Source organism: Varanus komodoensis, unplaced genomic scaffold, assembly GCF_004798865.1.
Source record: "Varanus komodoensis strain SLA01 unplaced genomic scaffold, ASM479886v1 scaffold38, whole genome shotgun sequence".
Lineage (NCBI taxonomy): Eukaryota > Metazoa > Chordata > Lepidosauria > Squamata > Varanidae > Varanus > Varanus komodoensis.
The window spans coordinates 8,775,064-8,787,990 of record NW_025335909.1 but is presented as its reverse complement, the minus strand read 5'-3'; the positions used below and the strand labels follow the sequence as shown (position 1 = coordinate 8,787,990).

Below are 12,927 nucleotides of genomic sequence, written 5' to 3'. Positions count from 1 at the left end.
AAAAAGGGCAACCTATCATACAAACTTTACCTGATGGTTGTTGATTATCCTTCAACTTCAGAGCAGGGTTAGCTCAAGGGTATGAATATTTACTAAGAAGTCAGTCCTCCCAAAGGCTTTATGGGATTGATCCTACAGAAGTGTGCAGAGGCAGCCTTGGATGTAGATCGTTATCCTATGAATATATACCTTTTACATCTCAATCAAATTAAAACCGGAATGGGAACCAATATTGGAAAATGTATTGCCCACGGAAGTCGCCTTGGAAAATGCAATGTCAATTCTGATTCTTTGGTGCAACTTATAATCCAAGAACATTTTATTGTTGGTTTTTTATGGAAATAAAGCTCAATAAAGATTGACATTAGAGACCTGCTAAAAGGTGGGCTCATTAATAGGTACACATTTTGGGCGGCTTTACGGCGGACGTGAATCTAGTCAGAACTGTTTAGCGAATTCAAAGATCTGTTTCACAAGTCTCCAAAGACAAGAGGAATGTGAAGTCAGTAGGAAAAGCCAGAATGCCATTTCTGGGAATACGCTTGTTTTATTAGCAGTTCTACAGCTTTTTCAACAGGGGTTTTTAGAGCCCTTCTCTCTGTGACAAGGTGCGCATAGGTGAATACCTGTCCAATGGGAAAAAGCTGTGTTTCACTTGGCTCTTCCCTCTTTGAAGGAGAAAATTATAACCATCTTTTCTTTTAGAAAAAATGTCTGCTCTGTGATAATACCCTCATGACGCACATCCCCCCCCCCCACCGCTGCCCCCTTTGTCCTGGCATGAGAATTTGCGGGTAAAAATTGAAGCCATTCAGTCCCTTCAACTGCACATCACGTACCCCTTTAAAAGATGTATTTTAAATTCTCAGCTTGCAGCAAATTCCAATAATTGAGTGGATCTATTAAAATAACACTCAGACATAGACTCCCACAGTAAGGCACAACTAAGACCACCTGAGGAAGAAGCAAGCCATTCCAGCAAAGGCGGAAATGGAAGCACTATTAAAAAGGGTTGCCAACGCACCAGAGACTGGCTTGCTATCGGTTACTGGCAACTTTTCCCTGCACATATGTTTACCAGAGTCATTTTTAAAAGTAGAGAAACCTTTCTTAGTCAGCCAAATGCTTGACAGCAACAACTGAAAACTAATTCTGTTTTTCTGTTTCGAAGATAATGTGTTATGTGACCAAAACAACACTTATCTTGGACATGTGTCTGCTGCATCAAAGGCTCAGCTAGCCTAAGAGCGCGTCCTTACAGCTGACTACACCCGGGTGACCTGGGTCTTTCCATCCGCAAGTGCAGGACAGACGGCTCCCCCTGCAAAGCCAAAACCAGCGCTAGAAGTGCTGGGAAGGGCTGCTCCAGAGACGGGCTGCGCCACGCACCCTGTCGCGGCGCCCCCCCCCCCCCCCCCCGGTCTGGCTGGCAGGAGGCGAGGGCCAGTCCCATCTCCACGCGTTTTCCCGGCCGGCAAGAACGGGGTCCTTCCTGCTGTGGCGGTGCCCGAGTCAAGAGGAGGCCGGGTTGTCCATTTTGGAGAGCAGCCAGGCGAGCTGGGTCCTCTGCGCACGGGTGAGGTGCTGGGTCATGTGAATGATGCAGTCCAGGGCCACCTCTGGATTTGCCTGAACTAAACTGCAAGGGGAACGAGAGAGAGGAAGAGGCGTGTACCGCGAGAGCTCGTGGGAGAGCCAGGAAAGGGCCGCGGCCCGCTGCACGTTGCGGAAGGCGGAAGACAGATCCGCCGCTTGAGAGGAAAACGCAGCGGGCCCGTAGGTGAAGGCACGCTCTGCAGGGCCCACGTCACGAGAGGCGGGGCACCCCAGCCACCCCATGCCCCCCCCCTTTTTTCTACTGGCCAGAGGCACAGTGCGGGGAATCTCCACTTTGGCTACCAACAGTTCAGCCCTCCATTAATTTACTTCTAATTCCGTCTCTCTGATAGCCATCACAACGCCTTAGAGCAACAGGAGTTACACTAAGTGGTTCTTTCTTCCCTGCTGGAAATTAAAATTCGGGGAAAGGGATTCTCTTTCTGCTCGGGCAGGAGATAGCAGGCGCCTGTGAATTCTTTCCCACACGCAGCCTTTGCTTTGCGTTCGGGATGAATAATGGTCGCTCACAAGCGCACGGGCTCTCGAGCAAGACATGGAATCGCGGTGCTCCCAGTGGCGGGGGGGGGGGGCACTTGGGGCACCTCGCATTTGAACAGAAACTGCAAGCGAAGGGAACCCTGTCCCCGAGGGAATCCTCCAGGATTCCCATCTCTCTTTCCGGAAAGCATGACTCGAATCCCAGCTTGGCACTTCGATGCAGCCAACCCACATTCGCATAAGAGAACCCCGCTCTGGCCGGCCGAACGGAGCGGCACTCACGTGCGGATGTGCTTCAGGGCATGGTCACGCTTCAGGTACTTGATGTTCTCCCGGATGGCGGACCTGGTCCCGTCCTCCTCGCGCAGGTGCTTCTCGATCCACTCCACCACGACCTGGTTGTTGTCCCAGAGGTAGCCCTAGGAGCGGAGCGCGAGCGGGGCTGGGCGCCGAGCCGGGCTGCCCGTGCCCATGAGGGTCGCGCCTGGACCTCTCGCGAGGAGGAGGAGGGCGAGGCGGAAGCGCCCACGAACGAGCCCAGGGCGCCGCTTCTGCCACCGCGCCGGAGGGCAGAAGCCCGTCCGCGCTCCCCAGGCTGGACTGCCAGGGCACGTGAGACCCAGGTGCTCGTTTCTGCTTGGCCACAAGTGTGGGCCATTTCTGCCTGGCCAGTCCCTGGCTCTCCACCGAGCCCACCTTGCAGGGCGGTTCTGTGGGTGAAAAGGAGCGGGGGCGACCAGGCAAGCCACCTCAGGCTCCCCACAGGAGGGACGGCGGCTGGCCCTGAGTGGAAGATCAGCCCAAATGTTTTCGCGAGGGCTCCCGGCCTTCCTGGCCCGTCGGACATGATCTGGCCTCATGGGAGGCGAGGGGCTTGTGAGGGGGTGGGCGAAAAGAGGGGGCTGACAGCAGTGGCCACAGGCACCGCGGGGGGCCGGGGAGAGGCGGCCGGGGCAGGGCCCAGAGCTGAGCCAGCGCGGCACTCCCGGGGGCTACCCAGGGTCGCAGCACGCACCTTCACGGCCCCTTCCGTCTCCAGGAACCAGCGCCGCAGCATGGACTGGATGTGGCTGTTGCTGAGCTCGCTGTGGGCGCTCACCACCTCGGCCTTCACGGCCTCCTCCAGCAGCAGCCGCCGCAAGCGCCAGTACAGGAAGGTGCGGGCGCTCTTCCACTGGAGGATGTCCTGAAGGGAGAGCAGGCGTTGGGGGCGGCCGGCGGCACTTCCGCACCGCCGCAAGCCGCCAGCGAGACTGGCCACGGGGACGGGGACAGGGACGGGGCACTCCCGAGCACACCGTCGCGTCACACTGGCTGGGCAAACATGACGGGAGCGCTGCAGTGGAGCAGGGTCTGAACTCAGTGCCGCCTCCATCACGTCTCCTTGACCGCTCCAGCCCCCGCGATGCGGGAGCCGTAACGAGGTTAAAGCAGCCCTCGGCTCGCCAGGTGGGTGGGGGGTGGGGGGGGAGGGAGCAGGGCAGGGGATCCCGAATCCGGAATCCGAGCGGCTTAACTGCAATGACTCCCTTCTCCTGCATCCTCCCGGGAGTGTCGTGCAGGTCGGCAAACTGCACCGCCACCTGGTGGTAGATGGGCAGCAGGTGGTCCTCCCGCGCCTTCAGCTGCCTCTCCAGCTCCTTGCGCTCCGCCTCGGGGAGCTCCGGGGAGCCTGTGGGGGCGAGGAAACGGGCGCCAGTGGCAGGGCAGGGCCCGGTCTGGACGCGCCGCGGCCGACAGCCCCCGCCCCGCTCCCTTCCACCAGGGGTGCAGCCCTCCTGCCTTTCGGGGACGGAGCCCGGCGGATTGGTGGCCCGGGACCACGGGCTTTCCGGAAAAGGCATGGGTGGGCACATGCCATGCGCCTGAAGGCTGTGTGCAGGTGCCCTTCAGGACTCCCTTGCGCACAAGCAGATCAGTGGGGAAGGGAGAGGTGGGCGTCGCATTTCAGAAAAGAACTCGGACGGCGGTGCAGGGGGGCCAGCAGAGGGCAAGAGAGCTGCGGGGGCCCGGCCTTCGGGGTCAGCGGGGCAGGGGGCCTCCCGGAGAGTCGGGGCTCCAGCCCAGGGGGGCCAGCCCTGATGCTTCTCTGGAGGCAAGTGCCCACACTGGGCCCGTGGTGCGGGGGTCCAGGCCCAAGCCCAAGGCCAAGGCCAAGCCCAGGGAGGGCAGCCTGGGAGGGGGCGCGCCACAGGGCCCTTCCCGCCTCACCCAGCTGCTGTGCGATCCTGGCGCAGGTCGCGTCGGTCCTCTTCATGGTCTTGAGCAGCTCCTTCTTCCTGAATTTGATCTCAACGGTGCCTTCTGCCTCCAAGATGCCTCCCCTGCAGGGACGAGCCCGTTTGGCAGAGCAGGGGCTGAGCCAACGGCGCGCTCCCCGGGCCTGGGCCAATTGCCAGCGAAGCCCCCATGCCTCTGGACAGAGGGGCCCAAGCACCGTGTCCCAAGACCCTCCGCAGCGCGCCTGTTTTCCCGCCACAATGGAAACGAGGAAAGATGTGCGGCCAGCGGCAGGAGAACACGAGAGGGTGAACGCGGGGGCCGCGGCCACGCCTGCACGCCTCGTTCACGGCCCACCTGCTCTCTTTGTCCGCGTACAGCTCCACGCAAAGCGGGTTGATGGTCGGGTCGATCACCACCCACGAGCCGCCCCGGAGCTCGGCGTGGGGCGGGATGTAGACCAGGGCCGGGCGCCGGAACTGCCGCAGGCTGTCCACAATGCAGGCCCCGAACTTCAGCACCTGGTCGTACATGTCTGCGAAGAGGAGGCGGGAGTCAGGGGCGCCTCCGTGTCTGGGGCAGCAGGCCGAAGGGAGCGGCCGGCGGCCGGCCAACGCTACCTTTCATTCCCCCCGAGAACCCCCTCCAGTTGGCGAAAATCAAGAGGGGGAGATGCTCCCGGTCGAAGTCCCGGATGGCCTGAGCAGTTTTAAAGGCTGAATCAGGAAACCAGACCTGGCCGGCCTGCTGGATGATCTGGAGAAACACAGAGCGAAGGCGTCAGGGTTTGGTTATCAAGCCAGCACCTTCGAAGCCAGAACAGCCACCCAGGATGAAAGGGAAAGGGGGTAAACATTATTCCATGCAATCATGGAATAGTGGCATTGGAAGGGGCCAGGAAGGCCATCGAGTCCACCCCCTGCTGTTGCTGGACGCCACGCCACGCCACCCCACTCAGGTGGCTGCCCAGTTCCGCCTTGAACGTCTCTCCTATTCCTCTCTTGGCATCAGCAGCTGGGAGCAGCCCAAGGCTCCCGGGAGTTTCGCATTTGTCACTTGGGAATAAACGCACAGGGCTGGACTGGGCAGGTAAACCCTTTTCTGGCACACCCCAAACGGCCTTCAAAGGGCACAGATGTCTTGGCCTCCAAGTCCCATCAGCTGCAGCCAGCAGAGGCAATTGGGAGCAGGCTGGAACCACAAGCCCCCGTCCGGAGGGACACAAGCCTCCCGCCTCTGCCACACACACTGCAGATAAACGGAGCAAAGCCTTGGAGAAGAAAACGGGAAAGGCAAACCGGAGGGGTTTTGAGTCCAGATTTCACCGCCCAAAGACACTCTCCTGACCTTCGCTTCCGAGTCTGGGTTCGCCGGGTCGGCCGGCACCGCCAGCTCCACCGTCCGGGTCTCGACGGCGATCACGCCCACTGGGATCCCACCCAGCCTGTGGAAAGACCGGAGGGGAAGAGCAGGGTTATTCCAGCCACGGGGCCCTCCATGCCGAAATCCACGCGGACACGAGAGCAACTACCAGACCACACGCCCCGAAGCTCCTCTCGTCCCTGCTTCACGCAGAAAACACGGAGAGGGAGCGCCTCCAGGGTGCACAGCCCGCGTTACTGATTCCGCAAGCCGGGGAGCACGTCTGCGTGGAGCCAGGCAGTTTTGGCTTCACACCCGCGGGGCTCGGAACCGTAACGATCTTATCTAAACCTGAAGGGGACGCGTGCAGGAGGCTCCGTTCCGCGCCAGAGAGACCGCAACAGGCGCACGTGTGGCTGCGGGTGGGGGTGGCATTTCAGCAGCGCTCCGCCAGCCCGCTCTTCCCCCCACGCCCTCTTCCTTCTGCCCACGCCCACTCGGATCGTGCCCCCGCGCACAGGCAGGGCCCAGCCACCGGATGCACGAGAGCGACCGATGAGCCTTTCCGGCTAAGGACCGGCCGAAGAACAACCCCAGCAAGCCAGCGGCCGACGCGGGAACGCGGCTGTGGCGAGGGGCCGGTCCCCGCCGGGCACGCCAGGCTCGGGCCTCGGGCGCCGAGGGAAGGCGGGTCCCGGCTGGCCCACGGCCTCCCTCCCCTGGCCCGGGGACCGTGGCGCTGTGCCCGTACCTGGCCCTGCCGACCACCACGGTCTGCGCCCAGGGCTGCATCACCTCCGTGAAGGAACCGTGGTCAAAGAAGCCGCTCTGCCAGGACCCTTTCGCAGCTGGACGGGGAGAGGAGACGGCGCGCCGGGCGGTCAAAGGGGCGCTCGTGGGCACGGGGCAGGCAGCGGGCAGCTCAGAGTCACGGGAGAGCCGCCGGGACGGGAGGGACTCACTGCCCCGGGAGCGCCCGAGGGCCTCATCCCGGGCACAGCCGGGAGCTCCGGGCTGGCTGGTTCGGCACACACTGCAACAAGGCTGGATCCTGCCCTTTCCCTCTCCGAGGCACCTGGGAGGTGGAGTCCCACTTCTGCTCTCTACTAACTGCAGCCGAGTTTTACGCACAAAACCAGGCAAGCTGCTAGTCCTCAGTGAGTTTCTAGTTCTTTCCTTGTTCGCATTTTGCACCCATCCTGGCACAACTGATCTGAAGGGAAAGGGAAGCGCTACGCTCGGTGCTCCCGCGATCCCTCCGTGCCACCGCCGCTAGAAGACCTTCGCACTTACTCGGATGGGGTCTCCCCGCCAGCATCCAGCGGGGGTCATAAGGGGCTTTGGAAGGGACGAAGTCGATGTCCCTCTCGATGGGGTCACTCGTGGGGGTCATGGGCAGTGGGCTGTGCTTGTCCTACAAGAGGACAAGAGACCCTTTCAGAGGAGGCGGCGGCAGAGGACGCTGGGGGGGGGGACCCGCGTGACGCCGCTCGCAACATACCTTGGGGACATACGAGAGCCACCGGAGGATGGCGCAGACCCCCTCGAAGTCGTCGGGCACAGTCAGGTGGGAGACGCCATTGTTGTGCATGATCTGCACCCCCCCCAGCTGGTTGTTCGAAGTGTACACCTCGCGGCCCAAGACCTGCTCCGAACGACAAGCCAGCCGGACGCGATCAGGGCCTCCGCCAGGGCTCCGCGCGCAGCGGGGACCCGTCGCTTTGCGGCGACGTGGCAGAAGCCCCTGCGCACCTCGCTGGCGCTTGCTCACTCGCAGGAGCTTGCGGCGCTTTACACGACGTCGCAATCCACCGGGGCCGCCCCGTGCTTCCCAGGTATTTTTGCGGGGGTATGGAATCGGGGAAAGACCGATCTTTGTGGGCACAGCGGGATTAAACACGACGGCAGTGCCACAACTCCGCTATGGCGGGGTGCCACTTAGACGTTACGGGGCAGGGATACTTGGGAAGGCAAAGACGGGGAGCCCCTGGGGGAGAAAGCGCATTCAGGGTCTGATCTTACTCCCACAGCGGTAACATGGCATTTCGACCCCCTTCTTTCGCTCTGCTGCGCACTTCAGTTTCCACAGGAGCCCCCCCCCCCCGCCATACACACACACACCAGCAACACTTCCTTGGGACAACTTAGCTATTCTCTCTCTTCCACGTGAGTTTGAATTTGGGTATGACTATACCAGATATGGATCAGAGGAGGTAAACAGGTCCTGGGCTTTGAAGGCTGCAGCTCCCAGGAGGAAGCCCCGCTGGACACCAGACAACTTACTTCTGAGAAGAGGTGCCCGGTCAAGGGCGGGCCTGTCGTGGGTGGAGCCGGCTGGAGATGGGGGTCAGACTAGATGGCCCGGGAGGCCCCCTTCTGGCTCGCTCTGTTTCCATGTTTCTGTGTTTCTAAGGGGCATCCCTACCGCCTCCAAGCAGCACACGGGGGAGCCACAAAATAGCACCGGCACAGCCCAGAAGCGGGAGACAGAACCCAGACCGCGCTCCTGGGTACCTTATTCAAAGCACCAAATCCGGTCAGAATGATGTGGGAGTTTTCCACCTGGATCACCCGCTGGCCGAGTCTCACCAGGTACGCCCCGATCCCAATGGCGCGGCAGGTCACCTGCAAGGCAAGCGCAAGAGCCAATTTGTTCCTGAGAAACGAGGCGACCTTTGTCCCGGACGGCAAGACCACCCGGTGGGCTGTGGAAGAGGGCAGCCCGGCGGCAGAGGGGCCCTGGGGCCGTACCATGCTAATGGTGACGATTTCATCGTAAGCAAGAGAAGACTCTCCGGCGATGGTGCCGGACGCTCGCAGGTTCTCCACGCCGATGCCTTCGTCTTTACCGATGATGTCGGTGATGATGTACCTACCGGAGCCCACGGGGGGCGAGAGAGAGAGCGCGAGAATGCAGCCCCCGCGAAGGGCCCCCTGGCCGGGCTTCCTGCGAAGGGCAGGGCCTGCTCAGAACCCTGCGCCCTACCTTGACTCGCCTCCTTCCTCGACGTGCTCGCAGTGCACGGCGTTCACGGAGCTGATCCTCGTGTAGTCCTGGGGAGTCAGGTACAGGTACCGGAACCCCTTTGGGAAAAGAGGGGCAGCCTCAGCTGGAGAGCCGGGCGGTCTCCCTGCCGAGCCGCCGTCCCGCCCCGCTTCTTCCCACGCGGAGGCGAGCGCAACCCACGCACCTTGTAGGGGTCCTCCGGGTCCACCCAGGCCACCTGGAACTTGTGCTTGATCTCGTCCGCAAACCCGATGCGGGCACCGCTGTTGGCGGCGATGTAGACCCTCGGGATGCCCTCCGCGCGGGCCAGCTCCGAGGCCCTCAGGAAGAGGAGGTCTTCCTCAGGCCCAAACGATCCGATCTTGTAGGTGATGTCGTTGCTGATGAGCACAATGTCGCGGCCTCTGGGGTACTCGGGGGTCTTCAGCTTCATTTTGAAGGCCACCATGCCAATCTGCAGCGTATTTGAACAGAGGAGGAGGGAACGACGAGCAGGACAGATTATGGAAGCGCCCCTATTTCTTCCCGAGCGTCACCTGAACATTTGGCATCGAGGTTCTTTCGAGAGAGGGCTGAGGAATACGTACCTGGTGGAGGGGACAGCAAAAACCACGCACCTCCTGTGCATTCTTCAGCTTGCCCTGGTCTTCCGAGACCCCCGAGTCCCCCCCACACGCCCTCCAGGCTGCCCATTTCTCTCTGCCGGCCCCCGTCATCCTGGTCTTCCTACCTCGTTTCCACCGGGCAGCCTGTTCATCTGCACCAGCTGCCCCTGCGAGTCCAGGACCAACTCAGTGTAAGTCAGGACGTCTGAGGCTTCTTCCGCTGTCGGACCCCACAACTTGAAGAGCGCCTGGATGGAAAAGAGGCAAGCGTCAGAGTCCGGGCACCTCTTCCGAATGCAGAGCCCTGGGCAAAGACGGCCGAGTGGCACCATTTTTCTCCAGCGCAAAAAACCGCTCACGCTGCAGGAAAAGGATTTGCTCTGGGCTAAACTGGAGCTTGCCAAGAGCTTGTTCCGCTCAGAATGGGAGGAGGAGGAGGACCAGGGAAACACCCGCTGAGCTCCGCAGGAGAGAAGGTGGCAGGTTTGATTCCTGGTGCCTCCAGGCAGGGCAGAGCAAACTACCGCCCAAATCCTGCCATCCGCTGCCGCAGCCAGCACTGCAAGCAAGGGCCCGGCCACCTCACCCCCCTGAGCAGCTCGGCTCACCTGCCGGAACATCTCCAGGAAGTCGTAGACGTAGGTTGTGCCCAGCGACTGGGCCTGGAAGCGCTTCGCCTGCAGCAAGTCCTTCGTGACGTAGGGCGTGTTGATCAGCATCCCGTGCAGCGGCCCTTGCTTGTCTCCGTAGGAGTGAAACATGATCTGGCCAGGCAGGGAGAGGGACGGGTCAGAGCGCCCCCAAACGCGGCTGTTCAGTGCAGCGATCCAGCGACAGCCCCGCTGGACTTGCATGCTGGACTGCGAACGTTCTGGACGACGTCCAGCTCAAGCAGGAAACAGCGGGGCGGTGGAAAGCTGGCAGGTCTTGCCGTGGGGGGCATCCTGCTCCCGATTCAACACTTACGCTCCCCGTGCTGGGGTCGTTGACCTCCCTGTAGAGGCTGATGTCCAGGTAATAGCCCGACTCGTCCGTGAGGAAGAGGCGGATCGGGATGGCCTGGGCGGTGGGCGTCAAGCGGATGTTGATCTTCACTTCGGCTTGAAGCACCCGGAGCTTCCACAGGCGGCTCCCGTACCGCATCACCATGGAGCGCACGGATTCCTCGATCTGCGGGCGCCAGTGATTAAACGACCAAATTGAGTTAGGAGGACGCACGTCTTAAAAGTAAAATGAAGTGACGTGTAGCAAGCATGAAACGCACAGATAAAGGGCTCTGGGAGAGTCGCTTGCAGAAAGGACCCACTGCTCTCTAATGGCCTTGCAGATGTCAAAACAGGGGTGACCCAGTGCGAGGGGAAGGGAGAAGGCAGGGAGGCCTGGGGGGTGGGATCCTGTGGCACGTCTGCCCTCGTTCCCACCAAGTGCTGGATGGGCTCAGGCGGGGTCTGTGTGGGGCACTTTCTGCTGGGAAAGAGGCTGTGGGGAGCGGAGGGGAGGGGAGGGGAGCAGCGGCAGCCTGGCAAGGCCCAGGATTTCCAGAAGACCCCACGCTCAGCCCCCCTTCTCCAAAGGGCACCCACTGCCCGGGACTGCACCTAAACCATCAACACGGGGAAAACGGAGAGCCAAACGCGGAACATAAGATGCCGTGCCCTTCGGTCTGGTGACTGGGATCCGCTTCCGGGGTGCAGCCGAGAGCGAAGGGAGGGGCACGCACCTTGGAGGGGTCCATGACCACGGTGGGGACGAAGTTGAGGAAGATGTGGTTGCAGTCCGTGCGCACGGAGGTGTTGCTGAAGGCCACCTCCAGCTCGTCCATGGCCTCCAGCAGCAGCCGCTCGCCTTCGTTCTGCAGGTACTCGAAAGAGGCTTCCTGTTCCAGAGAGAGGGCGGAGGTGTGGGGGAGGCCGGGAAGGCGAGGCCCGCTGAAGTGGCAGCCAGCGCCCCGAGATTTCTAGGGGGGCAGAGAGCAGCCTGCAAGTCCAGGACTGGCGATGTGGGCTAGCGGGTCTGGAGGCGACGATCCGGCCCGTTTCAGATGTGCTCGGGGAGCAGAGCCTGGCCCTCCCGGCCGGGTCACAGCCCACTCCCCCAGCAAAGCCCCACCACGGAGAGCGACCGGGGCGGCTGCCAGCCCTGCCGCTTACCTTGGTGATGAGATCCGAGTGCCGGACGATGGCGCGGACAAAGAACCGGTGGTCGGTGACTTCGGTGCCTTCCTCGACCTTGGCGGCGCCAAGGTAGAGGTGCATCTTGTGGTTGGCACACGGAATGGCCGTCAGGCCGAAGTTGCGCATCCGGCTCAGCTCCAGCTGGAAGGCCAGCGCCGGCTCCAGGTGCCGATAGATTCTGTCCTCAGCAAACTGCGGCGAGAGCGAGGAGCCCGTTGGCCTCGGCATTCGGGCCCAGCCTTCCTCCAGGGGGAGTCCAGCACAGACGCCGCGGGCGGCGCAGCAACGGACACCCGGCATCTCACCTCGTCACGTGCTCGGAATGTGAAAAACTTGGGGAATTCTCTCTGCAACGGAAAGCAGAAGCCATAAATGAGAGGAGAACACGTCGTTCCCGTGGCGTTCCCATCCAGGGATTCCTTGAAAGCGGCCCCTCGGGGTTTGGTCAGCACCACCCTCACTTGGATGCGGGGCAAAGCTAAAATAACGCGGAAACGCTGCCAAGAGAGGATTACGTCGCCATTCCAAACACTGGAAGGTCCTTTAAAATGGCCGTCTAAAGCTGGGAAGTTCTTCACGAACCTGCTGGATGATCAAAAATGTGATTCTTCGCAGCCCACAGTCCACAAGGATGTTCTTCTGCATAAAATACAGGGAATCAAGAAGAGACAAGGCGGGTGAGCGAAGAAGCCACAGGGAACCCCGAGAGCCGTGGGACAGACTCTGTGACGTCCAAGGAAGGAGCCACGTGACAGCAAAGCTGGATCACATGGGAGTTAATACGGGACCTGCAGCTGCCCCAACAGTTTGGAAAATACGCATCCATGAGATCCAATCTGGAGGTGGACGAACCGTTTGAAAAACCGGGTCATCCTATGTAAAATTTCGACTCGTGCTTTGAGGACGCAAGGTCTGAAGAAGCGCAGCTCACAGCACCAAGCACACGGCAAGCCTGACAAAATGTTTGACTCGCATTTCCCAACTCCGGGGATGACAGACGGAACATCTGAAGCTGCAGCACACACAGGCAGATTCCTGTCCTGCAGGGAGTGCCCCCCACCCCTGGAAAAAGCAACCACTGACTTCTACAGTTTTTCAGGACAGCTCAGATTAAACCAAGCCAAGGCTTGCTGTGCTGGACACAGACTAGCCAGCGCCCAAAGCAAGACCTTGCGACCAAATCCACGCCATGTTTTTGCCACCGTGAGTGAACTACTCCGGAATATTTGCATCCGGCAAAACGGAAGAGGAACAGACCACGCTCGGAACTGAAGGCTCGTTTCCACGCTGTGCTCTGCTTTTTTCAGTGCCGGGCACTGCAATATTTAACACTTCAGCTTCCGGGGCATTTTACTATTTCGGCTTCTGAGGCTTCAATCTGTTACTATACTTTAAACTGTTGTGCTGCTGTCAGTTCGGCTTGTAGTAGCACAGACCGCAGAGGCGGGCCTTGTGCATCTTA

General features: G+C 60.8%; 1 protein-coding gene across 4 annotated transcripts in view; it reads right to left on the bottom strand.

Moving 5' to 3' along the window:
- Window positions 1-295: 295 nt before the first annotated feature.
- Window positions 296-12,927, bottom strand: part of ACACB (acetyl-CoA carboxylase beta) — a 39,356-nt gene continuing 26,724 nt past the window's right edge. For all 4 annotated transcript variants that reach the window (XM_044440614.1, XM_044440616.1, XM_044440617.1 and 1 more), the window contains 22 exons: window positions 12,048-12,104; window positions 11,771-11,812; window positions 11,442-11,657; window positions 11,012-11,167; window positions 10,258-10,461; window positions 9,900-10,055; window positions 9,417-9,539; window positions 8,871-9,140; window positions 8,666-8,763; window positions 8,431-8,551; window positions 8,194-8,304; window positions 7,181-7,324; window positions 6,973-7,093; window positions 6,431-6,527; window positions 5,665-5,761; window positions 4,938-5,073; window positions 4,675-4,852; window positions 4,309-4,421; window positions 3,615-3,769; window positions 3,113-3,283; window positions 2,380-2,516; window positions 296-1,639 (listed from right to left, as the gene is read on the bottom strand). In XM_044440614.1, coding sequence (XP_044296549.1) covers window positions 1,513-1,639; window positions 2,380-2,516; window positions 3,113-3,283; window positions 3,615-3,769; window positions 4,309-4,421; window positions 4,675-4,852; window positions 4,938-5,073; window positions 5,665-5,761; window positions 6,431-6,527; window positions 6,973-7,093; window positions 7,181-7,324; window positions 8,194-8,304; window positions 8,431-8,551; window positions 8,666-8,763; window positions 8,871-9,140; window positions 9,417-9,539; window positions 9,900-10,055; window positions 10,258-10,461; window positions 11,012-11,167; window positions 11,442-11,657; window positions 11,771-11,812; window positions 12,048-12,104 — 3,030 coding nt within the window. In that variant the 3' untranslated portion in view covers window positions 296-1,512. The remainder of the gene's footprint in view (window positions 1,640-2,379; window positions 2,517-3,112; window positions 3,284-3,614; window positions 3,770-4,308; window positions 4,422-4,674; window positions 4,853-4,937; window positions 5,074-5,664; window positions 5,762-6,430; window positions 6,528-6,972; window positions 7,094-7,180; window positions 7,325-8,193; window positions 8,305-8,430; window positions 8,552-8,665; window positions 8,764-8,870; window positions 9,141-9,416; window positions 9,540-9,899; window positions 10,056-10,257; window positions 10,462-11,011; window positions 11,168-11,441; window positions 11,658-11,770; window positions 11,813-12,047; window positions 12,105-12,927) is intronic.